The sequence below is a fragment of the Falco naumanni genome, chromosome W (genome assembly GCF_017639655.2).
Source record: "Falco naumanni isolate bFalNau1 chromosome W, bFalNau1.pat, whole genome shotgun sequence".
Lineage (NCBI taxonomy): Eukaryota > Metazoa > Chordata > Aves > Falconiformes > Falconidae > Falco > Falco naumanni.
This window is the reverse complement of record NC_054079.1, coordinates 12801258-12822997: the sequence shown is the minus strand read 5'-3', so window position 1 is coordinate 12822997 and position 21740 is coordinate 12801258. Positions and strand designations below refer to the sequence as shown.

The 21740-nt window shown below is 42.4% G+C and overlaps 1 protein-coding gene across 11 annotated transcripts in view; it reads left to right on the top strand.

Annotated features, from left to right (window-relative positions):
• The first annotated feature begins 1833 nt into the window (after positions 1-1833).
• The window catches only part of LOC121080478 (CUGBP Elav-like family member 4), an 817088-nt gene continuing 797181 nt past the window's right edge, over positions 1834-21740 (top strand). For all 11 annotated transcript variants that reach the window (XM_040578501.1, XM_040578511.1, XM_040578506.1 and 8 more), the window contains exon 1: positions 1834-2154. In XM_040578501.1, the coding sequence (XP_040434435.1) occupies positions 1875-2154 (280 nt within the window). In that variant the 5' untranslated portion in view covers positions 1834-1874. The remainder of the gene's footprint in view (positions 2155-21740) is intronic.

Genomic DNA, 21740 nt, shown 5'->3' with positions numbered 1-21740 from the left:
GTGTTGTGGGTTTGTTCCTTTTTTTTTTTTTTAAACAGAAATAAAAATAAATTCCTGTCAATAAAACACGCAGGAACGTTGCAAATTTTAAGTAATAACCTCCTTCCTCCGCGGCTTCCCCTTCCGTTTACAGTCACACGTGTTACCAGCGCCCTGCCTGACGCTCCCGGGGGACGGACGGGCGGCCGGGGTCCGGCTCCCAGCCTGCCCCCCGGGGCCACCTCCGCCGCGGGGAGCAGCCGGCGGCGCCGGGAACAATGGCTGGGAGCCCCCGCGGTTCCCGGGGGGGAGCGGCCAGGGCCGGGCGGGGGAGGCTGCCAGCACCCCCGCGGTAGAGGAGAGAGCCGGGCGGTGTGTGGCTGCAGCCTGGCCGGGGGTGTGGGCGGGTTCAGGCCAGGTAACTCACAGGCTGCTCTGGGGTCGCCTGCTGCTGTTTCTCCGAGCCTCATCCCCGCGCAGCTTGCACGGGAATCGGGGGAAAGGGATTAAAAAAAAAAGCCAAGCCGAAACAAAAAATTGCTCTGAGAACACGCAGAGCCTTGCTTTGTTACTGTCCGGATTATTGTCATCATTATTTGAGGGACGAGGGGGAGTTGTGTCCTTAATCCGAGTTTCCCTGCCCTCCCCACCCCCAGATGCTATGAAAGCAGAGCTGATTTCATTTCCACCATACAGTACACACCGTCTAGAGAGCATTGTTCAGACAAGCAACTCCCGATCCCTGATGACTACAAAATACAATTTATGTTTCCATCAGAGAGAGACAGAATATCCTGATGACTTGGAAATCAGGCAAGAAAATCTTATCTAATCAATCCCTTTCCAATACACACACACACAGACACACATGCAGCTAGTATAGGAGATAACGCCCGCACTGATAATACGTAAAATAAATATTGGCAGCATGAAAATTAAGAGTCATCTCAATATTTTTTGTCTCACTCCAAAGAGCTACAATAACACAGTTTGCACCTTTCCTAGCTTGATGTCATCATCATCAGCATAATTAAAAAAAAAAAGCTTAAAGAACATGCTTTTTTTTTAGATGCAACAAGAAAAGATATAGTAAAGAGAGCTTGTAACATCAAAACCACAACAGCAAAAGCAACCTTTGAGCCTGAGGATTCATCCCTGTCTGTACTGCTTTTATTATCAATTGCAAAATCATAATAAGAGTAAATAATAAATAAGATACATGGTCTTAATAGGAAGAAGTCAGAACACCTTGGGTTTGGGTTTTTTTCTCAAATAAAAAAGATTTCCCAATGATCACTGAAATTATAATGACAACGATTGATCGGAGGGCTTGCAAAGGAAAAAGAAAAGGAAAAAATAATCATCATCATTGGCCCTAAAAACGCAACCATTCCCCTTTGCTCACTTGGCACAATAGAAATTGACTGTCTCTCAAAGAGCCATGCGCCTAGTGCTATTTATAGCCAGGGGCTGTGTTGGAAGATACCATTGAGCTCCTACCGGGCAGACAGACAGGGGGTTGGTTGGATGGGAGGAGGGGGTTTAGCCAGAGTAGAGGCAAAAGCAATACTCCATCCCCAGCTTCCCTTCCCCGCACACACACACATCCACACACTCACACCCCGCCCCCTAGTCTGGCTGGGAATTTGAATCGATCCAGCCTTTTTAAACGAAAAGGACACAAATCTTCAGTGTAAAAAAAAAAAATATCAGATCAGACCCAGAGAGAGAGAGAGAGACACAGAGAGGGAGGAGTGTGTGTGTGAGTGTGTGTGTGTGTGTGTGTGTGTAAAAGAGGGAGAGGGAGCGAGAGCGAGGGAGAGAGGGAGAGAGAGAGGGAGAGTGGGAGGGAGAGAAAAGAAGAGAGGGGGAAAAAAGGAAAGAAGATTTTCTCTATGTATATAAAGATGGCCACTTTAGCAAATGGACAACCAGACAATACCAGCCTGAGCAGCAATCACAGCAACCCCAGCAACAACGGGCATATGAACGGATTAAACCATAGTCCCGGAAACCCATCCACCATCCCAATGAAGGACCACGATGCCATTAAGCTCTTTATTGGGCAGATCCCCCGCAACCTGGATGAGAAAGACCTCAAACCGCTCTTCGAGGAGTTCGGGAAGATCTATGAACTGACAGTGCTGAAGGACAGGTTCACTGGCATGCACAAAGGTGAGTTACCTCCTGAACTTTCCCGGGAGAGATGGGGAGAGGAAGGCAGGTTTCCTTTCTTTCCCTGGCTCTCTCTTTCTCTCTTTCAATTTCATTTCATTTTATTTCATTTTTGGTTGGCCCGGAGGGCAGAGGCAGCAGGCTGGGGGGGATGGGGGGGCAGGGAAAGAAATAATAGACCCTCCTGGAAAGAGAAGAGGGAGAGACGGGGAAAGGAGTAGGCTTTTTTTTGTTTATTAGTATATTTTATTTCTTTCCCCCCTTTCTGGGAGGCGAGATGCAGCTACTTGCGAGCGCCGGGGCGCCCGGGCGAGCGCCGGGTGGGCGGCGGGGCTGGCGGGCAGCTGTCCGCACGCCGTGGTGCTGAAAGGGAGCGGGTGCCGTATTTACCTTCGGGAGCCGCGCATTGCCCACCCAGGGGTGTGTGCCCGTGTGCCTTGCCCGCCTGCCTGCGCGGGGCTGGGAAGCCCCGATTTTACAACTGTTGTGTATGTGGCACCGGCGCCTTTTCTTTTTCTTTCTTCCCCTTTCCCCCCATGTTTTTTCCCCTAAATTTTAATTTTTACTGCTTTTCCAATTATTGTTTGTAGTCTGCTCCAGTGCCAGAGGTGGAGGAGAGTGAGTTGCTCCGGGGTGGGTATTTAATTTAGAATTTGTTCAGCGTGGGAACAGGGTTAGAAACAACAATAAAAAAGGCTATCTCAAACAGGGCGGGGATGCGTGTACAAAATCACGGTGTGTGTTTGTGTGTGTGTTGGAGAGGGTGAGCCGGGAGGGACAGGTGGTAGTTTAGTTCCAGAGGGGAGAAATCCCCGAGCAAGTATATTCCAAGCACTACTTTAAGGTGTCCAAAGTCCATCCCGGGAGCTGTTTAGGTTTTCTTTAAAGGCAGTGGAGGCATACTCCCCATGCGATGCCTCACTCACTCCATCTCTGCCCACTTCTTTCCCTGCTTAGCTTAGGCTCTCTGGAGGTGCATTTCAGATTAGATAATGCTACGTTTTGGGGGTGGGGGAGGGTGCGTGTAGTGGGGGAGAGATGCTTGGATCCCCGGGTAGGAAAGTAGGACTCGCAGGGAGGAAGTTGACGATAATTTGCATGGTAGCCCTGCTTTGGAGCAGGAGAGGCCCAGGAGCAAAGTGAGCCACTTTATTAACTCAGGTTCTGTGTAATGTGTGTGTGTGTTCATTTCATTGGATATGTAGTTATTAAAAAAAGAAAAGAACAGATCAGAAGTGACTGGGGTGTGACTCCATTTTTAGTGCAGGAGAAAGGGTTTTGCAGGGAGCCACGGGAGGAGTAGAAGTTGCATCTGTTACAGGAGAGGTTTAGTAGCAGTGTCTACTCCAGCCTGGTGGACTCCTGGCAGGGAGAGTCATGGATAACAGCATTACTGGCTTCCCAGCTTTCCAGATGCCTTGGCAAGTCATAAATCTTGAACTTAACAGCATGTTTAGTTCTCTTCACCCTTCCCACTCACTCCCCTACTCTCTTCCACCCTCAGGAAATGCGATTCAAAATGTACCCTGACAGCGCAAAGTACTGGCTTCCTACAGGCTAGAGAAAATATTCAGGGCTTGGGGACCAGGGAGTCAGTCCAAGTTATAGGATATTTCTTTCTTGCCGGTTGCTCCAAACACCCCTCTCATATTTATGATGATCAGTGTAGCACTTTCAAACATTGCTTTCTTTTCTGACTAGCTTCCTAGAAGCCACATCAAGGTCCAATGGGCATCATTTAAACATGAAATCATTACTATAATAATTATAAATAATAACAATAAAAATAATAGTAAGAAGCACAGGGAAGGAAAGGCCCTGGGAGGTTTCGTCTAATAGATGAAGCATAGTGAGAGCAGCCACTGAGATCATGTGTGCACGCATGTGTTTGCAAAAATTATCTAAGGTTTCTGTAAAATAAAAATAACAACAGTAAAAGCCACACTGAAGACAAACACTTCACATAGTGTAGAGGAAATCTTCGAGCTAACACCTCGATAAAGGATTTTTCTGGTGGGGGGTGGTTATTTTAATTTGTTGATGAGATTTTATTCTTTCATTATGTTCTTCTTAAACCTGTAATTAATCAATCTATGTGGTAACTTTAATTTCTGTTTCATAGATGTGAATTCTTTCTCTTTCAGTTCAGTTTTGCTTTTACTGTATGCCTGTATTCACAGAGACAAACTCAGGAAGCGGGGGAGGGAGGGAAAGGAAAGAGAGAGAGGGCTCATTTATCTTGCTTGGATGTGTTTAACACATATTCCTGAATTAAGCAAGATACTAACTTCATTTCCCTTCATTTAATTTCTGTTCTAAAGCTGCAACCTAGGAAAAAAGCCAGGTGGGAAATCTTGTCACCTCATCAAACCAAATTGCATGAGTTCATCTTGAAAGAAACAGTCATATTTAACCTCCTAGAAGTTTTGGACTTTGGAAGGAAAAATGGTTATTGTTATTTCGCAGGCTAGGGTTTGAGTGAAGCTTCAGTAAACATTCAGTTAGGATGATATGTTTGTATATGTGTATAAGTGTATAGATTTGTGTATCTGTATACATACAGAAAAAAGAGGTGTATACACATTCATGCATATAGTCTTTGGGAAATGGAAATTTAGTTGAAAAGAAGCACAACGCAATATAGGTGCTGAATAAACTCCTCCATAATTGAAACATAAGGCTTGCCTGGCTGAAAGCAACACATACAGCATTTAGTATGGTAGTAAACCAAACGAGTTTTAGGGAGGTAAATGCACAAATAAACTGGAATAAAACAGAGGAGGCTTTATGTCTAAGGTCTAAAGAACAACCCTTTAAAACAATCAAAATGCAATTGGATAACTTGATGGAAGAGAGAAGATAAAAGCAACTCCCTGTACATTACAATCTCCCATACAGATGAGTGTGTATGTGTTTTGATAATGTCAAACAGATAGCCCAGATTGCTTCATAAATTAGAATGCTATATTTTAACTCTTTTTTTCAGGGGTCTGGACATGGATTCTGGTTTCTAAAAGCAGCTGCAGCCAGTTATGATGCTGTTGTTATGGTTGTGTCAGCATTTCCAATACAAACTCCAGTTTTCTGGGATGTCTTGCTTGGCTGCTAAGTTTTGCACTGAAAGCTGTTCTTCAGCTAGCCCCACTACCACATCAACTAATTATCCTTACAAGAATAGATTTGTTTTAAAGTTACATAACATGGAGGAAAGAAAGAAATTAAAGTTTGCGTTTCTAGAGCTTTTGTTTCTTCTCTTGCCTTTCTCCAGGTTAGACTTATATTTTCCTACATATTTATGGATTACAATTGGTTTTGTCCTTCAATATCTATGTATACGGGTGTCTCTGTGCATTTTAGTGAAGGAAAAAAAGGTACTTATTTTCTTTTACTTAAAAAAAAATAGTGACAACAACCAAATTTCATAGTATTTACTTGGCCAAACCATTGTTTTAATTAAAGCGAGAATCAGGAACTTACTCATTTCTGAAGCATAACAGAAACAAGAGGACAATTTGGTTTGGTTTTATTCCCCCCCCCCCCCCCCCCCCCCCCCCCGTATTCAGCCAGAAGAGAGTGGCATCAGCACTGAAGTAGGGGGGAAAATTGAGGATACTTGTCACCTTGGATGAAAAGCGTGGTTCATCTGGTCCTGTATCCTGCATCTGCCACTGACCAGTGCCACGGACAGGGCTTTCTTTAGTAGAGGATTCAAGTTGCATACTATAATAAAAGCCAAGTAGCTGATGGAATAGTTTTTTGAAGGAAGTTGTCAGAGGGTATCTGGAAATTTTACAGTGAGTGAGTGAGATTGCAGAAAGTGTCTTGTGCTCAATGGAAAAGTGGATTGTACCCATCAGGGAGAGCGGGCGGAGGACAGACTCTCTATGCATGGTGGTCAAGAGCAAGGGGCAGAAGGGGCTGGATGGTCAAGGAGGGCCTCCCCTAGCCTTAAGAGCTGGAAATACACGTCCACATTTTTCCGCAAGATGTCAGGGTGTTTTTTATCATGCGTACCCTGTGTGCATGCATTCCAGCTACACTGACCTGACAGACCATAATGACACTAAAGGAGCTGTTACTGTCCCTCCATCAATCAAATGTGAATCCAGGCAGGTTTATGCGACAGGCAGTAATGGTTCCAAGGGAGAAAAAGTAGAGGAGATGATCTAGGCTGTTGGGCCACTTACCTGCATTTAAAATAGAGAAAAAGCATCAGATGCACAAAGACTCATGTAGGTATTGACTATAGCCTTAAAATAATATTCCATAATAGCAGGAGGCTGCGGAGCTCACCATGACCTGTGCATTAAGTGCTGTCTGATTTCTGCCCTGTAACGGTTTGTGCTAAGTGGGAGAGGTGTTAAGTGACCTAAATTGAATCCCAGCCTTAACAGAGAGGCTGGTGTTCCATTAATCCCAGCATCATCTTTACTTAGGGAGCGAAGGCCCGTTGCCTGCTTGCTGGGCAGAAGTCAGTGAGATTTTTGCTATTGTTTCGGTGAATTCACTTTTGGAAATCCTGGTGCAGGCTTGCACTTACTCTGTGTTTCACATTCCCTTTAAAATTCCGGATTGTGGATTTACATAGCAAACCACAACACCTGCAATTAATGTTACCAGCTTCTGCGCTTACTGGATTGCTCCTTAACTTAGCTTTCCTTCTGTAAGTGAAACTAAAACTAAACCAAAGCTGAGGAACTGACAAAAGCCTGAATTCTGCCACATTTCTCACTCACTTAACTGCTCCACTGATGCCCATATGACTGTCTCTGGGGTTTGTCATGGCGGACTGACCCTTATGTATTAAAATCTGCAGTGGAAAAAGGGAAAAATAATAACCATGGTGAGCTAAAGTTATGGCTATGGCTGTTCTTCCACTGCGACTTCACTGACTGAGCTGGGGTATACACTGTAGGGGCCTCTCTCTCCCTGTGCCTCCTCGAGATGCATCATTGCATTTTGGGGATCGCAGGAGCTATCGAATCACTTTGTGCTGCATCGCTTAGTGTGGGCTGGAGTCAGGATGTCACCACAGATATTGCATTTGTTTGCTTTTGTCACCATGAGCCACAGCATGAATGCGCACACAGGTTATATCCAACTGACATCCCCTTGAAGGAATAGAAGGCTTATTGTCGCTCCTTAAAATAAAGATGGACGAGAGCGTTAAACCTCTCAAATAAAGTGCCTAATCATATGTAGTAGATAAAAATAAATCATATATGGCCATCTATTCCATGTAAATTAATGGCAAGACATATAGATATAGACATTGTGTTAAGTTTGTCAAGCAAAAGCAACCAAAAATATTGATCAAGGCAAGGGGAAAAAATTGATAATGAACCAGACTCCAAGAAGACTTTAATGGACAGTGACTTCTGTGAACCAGCTTTGGACGGTATATATAAATTGACCACGATGTGACTTTATTGCAATGCACTCTAATTAATTGTCACCTTTTTTAAGACTGGCTACAGATCAAAAGTTTAAAGATACTTAACAGGTTCTTAGTAACAAACCTTTCAAATGCACTAGAAATATCCAACAACTCAGCCAATGAGGCATGCAGATTTTGATCTACCTCACCCTTATCTGTTTATTTCTCCCTCCTTTGTTGAACACGGACAATCATTCTTTAACATTAACTATTTCATAGATGGATTTGTCGGCAATGTTGATGCCTCCAGGGATATACAATTGCCGGCAACAGGCACCTTCACTGTTAGGTGTCTCAAAGTATTTTGCCGCCAGAAAGTTGCTTACAGTTTGATACACCAAGGTGCAGTGCAGACTCAGTTTGTAATACAAGCTATTTTTTCCCCTTTGTGTGGTTGAGGTCTATAATTTCCTTATTTCAGTCTGGAAAACATAAAAAGACATCGCTTGCGTGAAAGGTGAACTGAGAATGAACATTTATGTGAGAAGTGCATATGCAGAGAGATAGAAGTGTGCCTGCCATGTTTGTATATCACACACACACACACATAACCATTTATTACATGTGGTACTAACAAAAACATGCATTCAGTACAGACAGGCTGATACAGGTCTCTAAATAATTCCTTTCTAAAAGACAGTACAGAGATCACACTCTTGCATGAAAGTAGCAGGTGACTTAACAGGCTATTCCTGGAATTATATGCAGAGTTTAACATGATACATAGCTGTTTGTTCATTATACTAATTTAACGATACAGTCACACTTAATTAATCTATCTGTGGTTTATTTGTACATTGTCTCTGAGTCTCCAAAAAACTACAGAGGCAACCCAGCTGACTTCCCAGTGCGCTGAGGCAGATAACACTGGACATGAAGTTTCTTCAAACAGAATAAAAATGGAGCTTTGCAGACAGAGTTGGTCTGATGAGATCTGACTGCATATTGGGCCTGTTTTCAATTAAAATGCCTGTGTATATAATACACAGAGATTGTGTATGAACACATGTATCGCAAGGGCAGACTTACATTTGCACATAGTTCCTCTCCTTTTCAGTCCCTAAGGATAGATTCGCATCACATAATATGCATCACTCACTGCAAACGCACACAAATATCTTTGTTGGATTCAGTAGCTTCTTGCAGACAGATGTATAAAGCAGCATCAGCCTAATATTATCCCTATAAAACAGTGCTTCTTTCCTAGGATTCAGAGGGATGAAGGCTGTCGGAAGATCAAAAGATATATCACAGTGTGCTTGTAGAAATCCCCTGATTATGTTTCCTTTCTATAATGCTCTAATTCACTGTTTGATCAATTGCAAAAGGGCCAACACTTTAGGAGGAAAAAAAAAAAAAGCATGAGGTTACTAGATGCTTGAGGATGAGTGAAAATAACACCTAAAATTGTATGTAGCAATACAGTAATGAGCTTATCAATACTTCTTTAAGGAATCTGACAGCCCTATAGGAGAGATTCAGTTCGGTGAGCAAAGGCCACAATATAGATATTGCTTATTAAGACTGTTGATAGCCTGGTTGACCAATCTAACCAGAGACTGTATAATGTACCTGCTGTTAACAGGCAGGGAGGAGAACTATGAAGAATTTACAGAATTGCCCACATGTGATATTAATATCATTGATTGATTCTAATAATATAATAAGGTAAAGATGTGCTTCTTTGAAATGGTGCAGGAGAGAGGAGGAGAAGGGAGAGGGCGATACCTCTGCTAAGCAGATTGAAGTAGGTGGCTTTCACCTCATTGAAAACCAACCCAGAGAAAACTCAGTTTTCTTGCCTCTTATAGGCAAGATGCTATTTCATGACCATTATTTCACCTGACCCAGATGGAAATGAAACACCTCTTTCTCTAGGATCGGGTCTTTGCCTGGCAGCTGCAGAGAAGCCAGGGGCCTGAGAAACCCAATGCAGCTAGGACTGTTTTGGTCAACCAGTTCAGCCCCCATCAGAACAGGATTAATCCCAGAGAGCTTTTTTTCTACACAGCAATGCAATACAAGTGCTTGATTTAATTTATTTTTTCACACCCTTAGCAGCATTTAAGAAATGGAGGGGAAAAGAGGGTGGAAGTAATGTATATTCTGTGACATGTGTAATCTATAATTAACGGGAAAAGACTTTGCAGAGCAACTACAGACCTGCTCCAAAGCCTGTTGAAGTCTTCAGGAAAACTCCACCTTGCCCGCAACAGTGTTTGGATTGGGCCCTAGGTTACGGACAGTTCTGCAAGAAACAGTTGAGGCAGGAATGACCGATAATATGAAATGTGACTGCCTTTAGGTTCTTACTCATCTAAATCCAGATACACAGACCTGCTTCCTTCTGAATTTCCTAACTACTCCGTCTTCAGCAATAGGCTGCTTTATCTAGGTATGCTAGTTCGCTTCTGCTATATGGTTTGGCATGAAGTGTCTCATTCCAGTTTTTGTATGGTAGTTTCAAGATGGTTTGCATTTCATTACGCCTTTTTTTTGGTCAGTTTACAGGGCAATTATTTTTATTTTGTAAGTATTTAATTGCTATTTAAAGTGATTTATTTGATTGCATTCCATCTTCAATAATACATGGATGAGGATGCAATTTTTCACCCTCTTTTATAAAGATATATTGTTATTCAGTTATGCTATTCTGTGGGGTTTGTTCTGGATTGTGCATTTGGAGGGAGTCTGGTAATTCTTTTTCTTTGTTTTCCTTCTTCCTGTCTTTTAGGGGTTTTTTATTATGGATTTTTTTTTCTTTTAAGAGAAAGAAATCTCATTCAAGATACTGGCAATAAACGAGGAAGGTAGGAGTGGAAGTGAGGAATGAGCGAGACAACTAACAAAAATCTTTTGGCAAAATCTTTTAAACCGTACCATTGCTGCATGTTTATTTGCAAGAGTCCGGATTCAGCCAATTTTGATACCAAAGAAAAGAGATCTTACAAATAATTTAACTCCGAGTTTAGTCATTGACAGAGAAGCCGGGGAGGGGGTGAAGGCAAGCCAATTTGTAGAAACACTGGAAGGAAATGAAGGTAAAGATCTTGCAGGACATAAGGGTGATAGAGTGGCACTAGGTTTTACATTCTGTTATGGGCTAGTGTAAGTTAACATCCAATTAAACAAACAAATAAATAAACAAGAAAAGCAAGCGTTGCCATTCCTTCTGGATTATTTGCTGGTAGCTAATACACCTCAGAGCTGCCCCTCTTAAACTGCTGCCTCTGCCTGCAGCTTCATTCAAAGGAAGGGTGTTATCTGGTAGGTGAGGGCAGGGGGTGAGGATGCCTGGGTTCTAATCACAGTGTGAATAATTACTCACCAACACTCTCTGATGGAGTCACTTAAACTCGGTGCCTTCAGGCCTGATCTGAAACCTGCTGAATGAATGGAAAGATTCCCATTAGCTCCAGTGAGCTATTGAACTTTCATTTGCTCATCTGCAGTATGAGGCCAGTTGGATATTTTTTTTAATTTAATTTTAGGGGGTTTTATTTTTCATAGGAAGGAAAAGTTAATGGCACAAATTTGACATTTATTTTTTCTCAGTAAAGGTTTTGGTGCATCTCTGATGACAAGTGTGTTACATCAGAGCCCCTTTCAGTGCAGATCAGGAAAACATGCTTTCAAAAAAACATGCTGTGGGGAGGTAGAAAATGAAATTTGCTCATTTCACTTGTAAATACATATTTGCCCCTGCTTTGCTTAGAAAGGGTCAATAGCAATTTTGCCAGTTTTCTTTGTGTGAGTAGGATTCAGCCTTTTTAATTTCTGTGTCTACAGGAATATCATCATTCACTGATTCAGGATCTTGATTTTTTTTTTTTCTTCTTTTAGTGAATCACATACATACTCTTCATTGTTATGGTAACTGAGGGAGCTGCAAAGCTCAAGGATTTGATAAGGGCTGCATCCCACCTTTCTTCTCTAAGGGCCTGATCCAAACCTATCATTTGCAGTATGATTTGAATCAAGCCAAAGGTAGCTGCCTTGACCGGGTCAGTGAAAAGAGCAAGTTCTTTCTAGACAAGTGTACTTCTGCCCTCAGTATGGGCAAATGGAATTGGTAGTCGTTGTCCATTTGCTGAGGACCAACCCAACACTCTCTGAAGTCAATAGTTAGACTGTGACCCAGCCTCACAAACAACAGACAGACACCATGTGAATCCTTAAGCAGGGATGTGAACATCCAACTGGCATAGCAAGGTGCTCCAGAAGGGAGTTTTCACTACTGCTACCCAAGAAGTAGCTTATTGTGGGGAACAAACAAGATTCCAGTGACCTCAAGTATCCAGCCACAACAAAATTAATTTACAAACCTTTTCATTTAAAACCAGGGTTTCAGGTGGTCTCCTACAGTGAAGATCTGACAAGCAAATGAATCCAGCTCCCTGGGGTTTTTTGTGTGTTACCTTGTTGCAGTTTTAGTTAGTTCATCAATAGAAATGTATGTGGGTTTTGGTTGTTTTTTGGGGTATTTTTGTGTGTTTCCATCCCATCTGTGCTTATGTCTTTTATGAAATAAATGGAAGAGCTGGAGTGTGCATGTGTGTATGTGTGTATAGTCGATTATCTAACCCCTAGTCTATCTGAAATCATCACAGTGCACTCAAGTCAATGATATTCTGTCAAAGGTGGAGAGGAAGCGTGCGTGCAGTGTGAGTGTGTGAATGTGATGCTGTTTGATTGTCTGAAATCCAACTAAGTCTCAGTTTCAAAGGCCTGGGGGCAGCAGGGAAAGTATTTGTTTGTTTAATTATTTAGATATATTTACTCAGCTTTACTGACAGTGTTTGCAGATGGGGAAAAAATAAATGAAGAAATAATGCTGGGTTCTTGTTCGGAGGGGAACGTGTGTTGTATTAGCCTCAATCTCTTCTCCTATATAATGGCTGCTTTGTGCTGTTAAATGATCATTTGTTACTGACTGGCTCATTGAAAAAGGCCAGACATGTACTGGTAGAATTAGATTTTATGAGTTTATTCATAAAAGGAGTTGCACAATAGGTGTGTCACTCCCCTGTCTTCTCCCCTACACCGATACAGGGACAGGACTCCTGGCAGCAGCTTCTTAGTTTAAAAACAAATAGCCGAGCCACCAACGCACCCAGTGACCCTGCTCTGTGCTACCCGGCAAAAGGCATTGGTCTGACTGCCAGGCGAGCAGCTCACTCCCCAGGTTCAGCTCTCCATCCCTGGCCCCTGCATTTAATTTCCATGTGCTGCACCTGGGCTCTCACTGGCTAGGTTTGCATCCAAGACCAGCTCCTCATCACCTCTTCCCAGGCTTCCTCCCTGGGTGGCAGGTGCAGGCATGGGTGCGAGGACCACAGGCTCAGATCTGTGCCCAGCGTCAGGTCCCTTCCCTGGCCACTGCTCCAGGCTTGATGCCCATTTCCCACAATGTCCTTCTCAGCCTACCTGTGCTCATGCGTCGTTTATTTTCCATAGCCAACCTCTGCCACTACAGACCTGTTTCCCTGGCTCTCGCCATCACTGTTCACACTCCTCTTCCCTCGGTTCATCTCTGCACTGACATTTTGCCCTTGTGCTGTCGCTGGCTGTCACCCCTGTAGAGAGCACTTCACTGGTTCATGTTGCAAGTCACCACTCTGATTCTCTCAGACCACATTAACTATCTCTCCTCTCTGTTCTCCACTCTTTCCTGAACAGGGTTTGGGGAAAGAGAGCCATACTGACCGAGTATTTTCCAAAAGAAAAAAGCTGTGGGTAGTAGCGGAAAGACCCACACCCGCAAAGTGTACACACACACACACAGAGATACACAAGCGTGTATTTCTGTACATCAGCTACTGAGGGAGTAGACAGAAAAGGTGGGTCTTTTTTCTTTTGAGTTTCAAAGCTTATTGTCCGCTGTCAAAGATTAAAAGTATAAAACAGTGCAGTAAATCTATAATTTCACCAAGGCAATTGCACTTTTTTTAAAAAAAATTTTCTTGTTTTGTTAAATCAGTAGCAGATTTCTCACACCTGAACAAAAATTCTGCATACATTTTCTTTTGAATTCTTAAAATCGTGATCTTATTCTTAACTATTAGTGGCAGTCTCCTCTGGGACTACAGTTCAGCTTCTTGCAAAAATATTTTTCCCTGCTGTTTTGAAATGTAACTACCTCTCAGCTCCAGGACCCTTCTCTAGCAACCCCAATTAAAGCAAGAAGGCAAAATAAGCCTTTGATGTAGTGCTGCATCAGAGTCTTCTTCATTCAGAGGTAGGTAGGAAGGGATTAGGAGCCTATTTGTAGCCCAGCCCTCTTACTAACCTTTTCTGTCCTGCCAGATCCCATTCCTAGACCTTGCTCTTCCTCAATTTGCTATGTGTAAAGAGGAATTTATGATATCCAGCTTTGCAAAGAGCTTTGTGTGTATTTAAGGTAGAAGATGTGCTGTAGCTTTAGTGGTGATGGTCTAAGGTTATAAATGAGATGACATTTGTAAGGAGAGGTAATGTCTTTTATTAGTGCAGCTGATATAGCTGGGGAAAAAATGACAGACTTCCTTATGTGTCTGAAAGCTTGTCTATTTTTTTCCAACTGTATCAGTTGGTCTAATAAAAGATATTACCTCTCCCAGCAAGCCTTGTCTTATTTGAAGTGTAAAGCATGTAGGCTGATCATTTAAGCCTGTTTTTTGTCTGTGATGAGGGATTAGACATTTCCTCACCTTGGTGGCCAGGGGAAAAGCAGCGTGGGTTGTTATCCCCTTCTCTCACCTTCTGTGATCAGCAGCAGTGGCCACCTTGTTACCGAAATCTCGGAATGAAGAACTTATCGACACCAATGTGATGTAGATAAGCAGACACTTCTTTATTGACGGCCGGGTGCGTGAGCGAGTCCTCTCACGATCAACGCACACCAGATCCCAAAACCAGATTCCATATATAGAACTTATTCATACATATTCGTTAATTATTCATGCATAATCATAACATTTCCCGTAAATCATTTACATACTCTCCTCCTATATCCGATTCTGCGCAGTAAAGCTTAGAAAGGTCCAGAAATGGGTCTGGGGTACAATTTGGGTAGGTGGTATATGAGTCGGTGGTCGCGATCTCCCCCTGCCGGAATTACCTTTTACTAAAGTTCACGGTTTCTTGGCAGGTAACTACAAGCTGTTCCAGTCGACTCTCCCCAGTTCCCATTAATCCTACATTCTGACATCTCAATATACTTTCTATATACAGAAGACTAGTTAGATACAAAGAAACCTTTCAAACCCTAAATTATTACTTAAGCTTCAACAATGATTCCAACCCATTCTCCTGGCCTTAGTACAAAATGTACAAAGGGTCTCACAACTACTTTTACTAAATAATCATAACTTTCTTCAACATATATTTTTATCCTCCTATATTTCTATTCTATAAAATAACTCTATAAAATCAGATAATCAAACCAATAAAATCAATTGATCTCAATTCTTTAACAAATCGACAACAACCTCACAGGTGTTCAGAAGCACAGAGAAACTCTGACAGCCCCTATTTTCTGATCCTGGAGATGTCCTTTCTTTTTTGCTGTTCTGCTCCCTTATGAAGTATCACGTGCCCTCTCCTCACCCCTGTGATTGTGATTTATTTGTAAAATTGCTGCATGTATGAGTCTGTGCGTGTGTGTGGGCAACCACACAAACATCCCCAAGCTGCCGAGCAAGCTGATGAGCATTTGCTAATGTATTTAGCAAGTAACAATGCAACCACAGGCAAAAAGTACAGTGAGGAGAACAGGTTAAATACTTAAGCCAAGGAAGACTTGGGAAAGAGATTTTTCCCTCAGCTACAAATAAATTACAGCCCCCTCCATGTTTGGGAGAAGCATTTTTGTGTTTTTTTGTTTGATTTCATAAAGCACAGCTGAAAATACTGAGCAGCTGAAAATAATCCAGAAGCAGGTAGCAAGCAGGTTTTCAGACAGGGCAAAATCCTACTCGTATGCATAAGGCAGTAGTCAGAGGACAGCTATTACTTATGCTTGGCTTTACTACCAGGGAAAGGATTATCTATTCAGATCAGAATAGTCAGCTATGCCAAAGGTTTAATCAAATATTAAACATGTTCAGTAAACTTAAACCAATGTTGGATGTGCAGGAGTTCTGTTCCTTTCCAAGCAAGCACTCTAAGAGGAGAAAGTTTTCTCTGATCTCTCCTTATCAGGATTTTTTGTGGCTGGAGGGACCCTTTTTCCAGATGCTGGTGTATGTCTAGGTGAATACATGCACATATGGAGGCTTACATGTGTGTCTTTTACCTTGTCAAGTAGAGACTGAGTTGTTTTTTCCCCACAAGTTCACATCTTTCTTACTCAGATCATTTCCCGTATGCTTTTAATCGTTCACCCCATACGCTTTCTCTGTCCGTCTGCCCTCTCCAAATACAATGCTTTCTCTCTTGCACTCACTTGCCTCATCCGTTCAACAGAGTTGGAAAGGTGTGTGCATGTAGATGTGTATGTGTGTGCATTTGCAAGCTCATGCAGGTAGATGCGCATATCTGGCTGCTTATTGATAAATAATACACGTACAAAGCCACATCTACCTCCTTCCTATGTACATTTGGGCTGTATTTACATCCTCCAGCCCTTATTTATTCTGACCAGGGGCACTCAGAGGTAGAAAATTTTGCAGAGAGTTATAGTTTACGATGTTACCTCTCACTTCTATTATTCATTCTTTCTGATTTTAATCTAATCTGTCCTTGATTGTCCTGGTGCAGCTTAAGAGACAAAGTGAATTTTTATTACATACCAGTATAATCTCCAGCTAATCAGCATCTGTGTGCATTGCCATGCCCCCTTTGGCTTTTCATCTGTGTCCATACATAATAAGAATAATAATCGAGACCGTTTTTGCATGTGCATGTGTGTTTGTGTGTGTGTGTGTGTGTTGGTATCAGGTGGAGAGTCACAGCTGCACTTTTTCATTTCAGCCAGCTTGTTTTAGCAATATTGGACCCAGCTTTGTACATTGTCTTGACTATTGCCCAGATTAATTTCCTGGTGCCTAAAGCTTAAATCATGGAAACAATTAAAGCAGACAAAGCCATACACATCTTCTTGCAGTGACTGAACTTTGCTGTTAACTTGTACACACATTTCCATGGTGTTACAGGCAACATGTCCAGTGCCAGTGGTGTGTGGAGCAATTAACATATCCCCATATATGGGTACTTAACCGCTAAATTTTTAGTGTGTCCTTGCTACTTTTTCTTGGATAGGAGGAAAATACAATGCGTGTCTTTGAATGGGAAGTTCAGGGACTGGGATTTTGGCTTTTGATTGCTGATATTTTTCCACAGCTTGCTGTGTAGTACTTAGCCTGCCACTCAGGCCTGCAAATTTTGTAGAGTTGAGCTCCTATACATTTTTTCCCCTCCCTTTCCAGCTCTGTAAGAATAATGACTTCCCCATAATGTAAGACTTGTGCCGTACTTTGAAATTCTCATCCTCTGTACAGATGTCTCATGCATTTTAAACAGAATCGCTCTGCTTTCTCTTTAAAATAACTTGATTTGGCAGAGCAAGGCAATGACAGTGCCTCTCCGTTAAGCAGGTAGTCTTCGGACTGGCTTCCCAGTGGCTTAGGGTGATATGGCATCTGATACACACACTGTAATGCTCATGTCCCATCCTGCGGTGCCAGGATTAGTCCTTCCCGAGTCGTCCAAGACTGATCATGAACACTGTGCTGGAGTTCAATCAGGTACAGCAAAGTCTTCAACAAAAAAGGCACATACACTCATGGACAAATTTTAGACCGATGTACTAAACAGCAGCGAAACCCATGGGAATGGGCTTGTATCTCTTCCAGACAAAATGTAGCTATGGTATAGAGCCGTCCATCCAGCAAAGTGTGCACTTAATTCATATTGTGAAAGCCTCCCAGAACGCAATAGGTCCTTAGAGTTGAGCAGGTGCTTAAATGCTTTGCTGGATCCATGGAAATCTGCAGTTCAGATGAAATAATTAAGTGTAGGGGTGTTACAGAAGCCAAGTGAAAAGCATAATTCTGTGACTCAGAAATAACACTTCTTCATAGCTTTGACAGAACACTGAAGTCATGAAAGAAACCCCGTGTACCTTGAACACCTTGCAGGATGGATCAGGCTGAGACCTTTCTTATATTTCAAAGCATTTCCTTCCTGATTTTTTTTTTTATGGACAGATTCTGATTAGATTTGGCCTGGGAATGGGATTTGCTCCGAGCAGAAAGAAACAGAATATTTTCAGTTCTCATCTTCTGTTTTCTTTTTTTATACCAATCCCTTTTCCCTGGCCTCTCCAGCTCCACTCCCTGTTTTGACAAACCAGTTCATTTATCAGATGGGAAAAGAGGAAGGGGGGAACAGGAATATTTTTGGTTGCTTCTGTTTTGCATGATATAATCCCCCTCTCTGCTTAGCATCTCTGTAAATAGGAGCTCCGATTTGAAATTGGTCATGGTTTATTGCACGTGGGACAAGACCAGATTGGGTCCTGAGTCTCTGTCAACCATGTAATAAAGAGACCAGTTTTACACTTTAGACAGATAAAGTTGATTCTTTGTATAACATCTATTAATTTGCCAAATCCATTACAATTTTGCTTTTTAATTTTGGAGAGTTATTTTCATGTGTATTACTAGGTCTCTCTTTACTGTTTCACTATTTATTTAAGCCCTTTTGCCCCTTCTTACACCTCTTCTTGCCCAGCTTCCCCAAACCCAGGGGCTACATCCCCTGAGCAGGTGTGAAACCAACATCATTCCCAGATAAAAATCTACCTTGAAGGATGAAGAGCATCCCCCATTTGTAACTGGAAGGCATGAAAAAGAACACATCACTTATCTGAATTTGCTGTTCATCCAAGCACTGTTTATGGAGATTTACAGTACCTTGCCTGTACAAAGAGCTCTACTGCATGGTGACTGCTGGAGGATTTTTGGTGGTGGTATTAGCTGTGCTATTAAAAATGCATCGGAAGGCACGGGGTGGGAGATTAGTTGGATAGAAAGACCCATGAATGAAGGTTTAATTGCATTCAAAGAGGCCATCGTATGGAGCAGAAGAGGCAATAGGTTTCTTTTCTTCAAAATTTACTAAATAGCTGGACACACAGTTTAATGAATTTTAATGGGGTCTTTCTGAATCCTATGCATATTGCATCTGCTGACTGTAGGAAGTCAAAGTATTGTTGAAAGGGAGGGTATTGCCCTACTTTAGGTTTCACAGTTCGGTATTTAAAAAAATATTCTGCAACAAGCACTTTATTTGATATATATTTTTTCTTATTATTTAATTCCCACCCACCCCCCTTGCAAGTGGAAAAGACTTTCAGGATCTGTGAGCCCTCAGTACCATAGATTATTCTACTGTCATATAACACGTGCTTTACATTTATTGAGCCATCTTGTGCCATCAAGATAAAGGAGGCTTTAGTATTTTTCCCTGCTTAGGAGCCATCTATGAAGATGTGGTGATGAATTCTACTCTCAGTTATACCCATTTAAATCTAGAGGAACTGACTCCCATGAATTTCTTCCAGGATTACTACAATATAAATGAGATCAAGATTTGACCCAGTTCGGCGGGTGAAAGAAAGCAAAGAAAGAGTCGGAGTTCTCTTTTTCTCCTTTGCAGTGTGCATGGGCTGCGAAGGGATCGTACACCGCACAACTCACTTCTGTGAGGGCTCCAGCAGGGGCAGCAGAAAAGCTGATCTATTTGATTCCAGTGAAACACAAAGAAGATACTTGAACTTTAAAGAGAGCTGGTCATTTAGCAGTACATCAGAAATCTTGGCTGTAACATCTTCATCACGATGATCTGCGGTGAACCAGCATCATCTTCTGCCTCAGAATCAAAGGGAAACTGAGGCAGTGCATGTAGCAAGCCTGTCTCAGAGCATCTGTGTTTGGCTCCTGCCCATATATTTATGTCTGCCTTCATTATGTTGAGGTTGCCTATTGCCTTGGCAACTTGAATTTTCTCTGTCACTCCTTCTCTAAATGCCAGGCACCCTCTCAGGCAGCTGATAGTATAAGGCTGCCCTACTTTTCATCAACCTGGGGCCCAGTTTTTTAAAGATAATAAAAGGAAGTTATTTGGCTTTATCCTTTTTATGTCTTGCTTGAAACAACTTGCCAAATTTCCTCCAAATCTGTGAACAGTTTTCCTTCCTATTAAGCTATTTTTCCTCTACAAATATCAGCTGACAAAAACATTGTGCAAGTCTAGTCATCAAGCTAAGGGTCTGCTCTCAGTCTCTCCAAACTATACAAAAAGTAGACAAACTAGAAAAGAAATTAGGAAAGAGCCAAATAGGCCAGTACAAAAGCAAAAAGGATTTATTCTCTTAAAGTGGCAGCCTGGAGTAGAGTGATATTACTCCAAGATGCACAAGAACCACTAGAAACAGCCACCTCCATATGAACAGAGAGAGTGCTGTACTCTGCCTCCATCTAATACATGAGATTTATAAGTGCTTAAGCTCCCCAGAGGCACTCAGGCATATTGCTATATATAGGACTGTTCCCAGATTACAGAATGTCTTCCCTTGACTGTAGCATTATCAGACCACAGGGATTTTTTTTCCCCTTCCTTTTTTTTTTTTTTTTTTTTTTTTTAAACCAGCTCTCTCCAAGCTATTTCCTTTTCTTTGCTCCACCACCACTGTTAAACATTGCATGGAAATGGGTTCAACGTCCAGTTCAAAAGCAATCCCAGGCAAATATAAATAGCTCCTCCCAGGGAGTATTTGTGCAACACATACCATGGACAACAGATTTGTTTTCTGAACAAGTTAGCTGGAAAATCAGTAAGAGCTGTGCCTTAGACTGAGCTGCATATCCAGTGGAGCCAGGGCTGGGCTGCAGTGAGGGCTGCGGATGCCGAGCTCAGAGCTGGTAGAGGTCCCCAGGGGTGGCCGGCATCACCCACAGCTTGGGGTATGCTGCATGTGCCCCCTCCACACCAGATCCATGAAGGACGCGACTCTGTCATGGCTCCCAGCTCTCACTGAGGATGTTTAGCTTGGGAAGTCATTATTTTAATCTGAAGCATTCAGGGACAGCAGCCATTGCCCCTGCAGGAACAGTTGACGTGCGGAATTAGACTCTATAACTCGAAAGTTATAAAGTAGGTATGTTTATTGCGCGCAGATGCACGGGGGATTGCTCCTCCACAAGCGATCATGCCCGAAGTGACAAACCATTTCACATTTATACAATAAAAAATGAATATTCAATTAACGCCTATACATATTCGTTACCTAAACCCCACTTCGTATGTTAATTAGCTTATCAGTCCTTTGCCTGGAATGTGGTGGTCTTGCAGGTTTGTAGGTGATTCATGTCCTTGTGACCATCTGTGACCATCTGATCTTATCCAGCAAGGAGACTTAGCACTCCCTCCCTCTAGATAGCACTGGAATATCTCTAATCCTTTTCTCATTCTTTTTTAAATAGCCCCTTTGTTAGAGGAAGAAGGGCGTCTCCTCAAAACTGTAGTTGTCTCCTCAGAGCTGTGTGCCTATGTGACCAGACACTGCACCCATGACTAGTCACCATACCCACATTCGTGAGTAGACATATACAATCACAATCGATGTCCATTGTCCCCATTTCACACTATTTCTCCATATCACAGTGAAGAGGGCAATCAGGCATTGTCTGCTACCACTCCCACGCAGAATGTGGGTTTACACCTTTTGAGGAAGGCATGGGCAGATCCTGCAAGGCTGCTGAGTCCCCTCTGTGTAGAGCTGGTTTCCCCTTCCTTTTGACCTATAGGGAAATCAGGCTCTTTGCACTCCTTCACTCTTAAACCAGTGAGTGATTTCATATGCCTCTGCTTCTACCATCACCAGCCCCTCCTCCATTTCTTACATTTTTTTCATTCCTTCCTTCCCTATCATTATTTTTGTCCAACAGCTATTTGTTCAGTAATCTCCCCCAAGAGATTAGCACACTAATAGGCAGTCAACAAAACAAGAAAGACACAGTACTTAAAGGATCAATACTTGGGAGAGAGCATCAGTCTTTTGATGTCCTATTTCCAGTCGGGTTTATTTGGTATATATATGTCTATAATAACTATACATCTTTGTACAGCTGCCCTACTGCTCAAACAGAGATTTCAGACTGCTTTG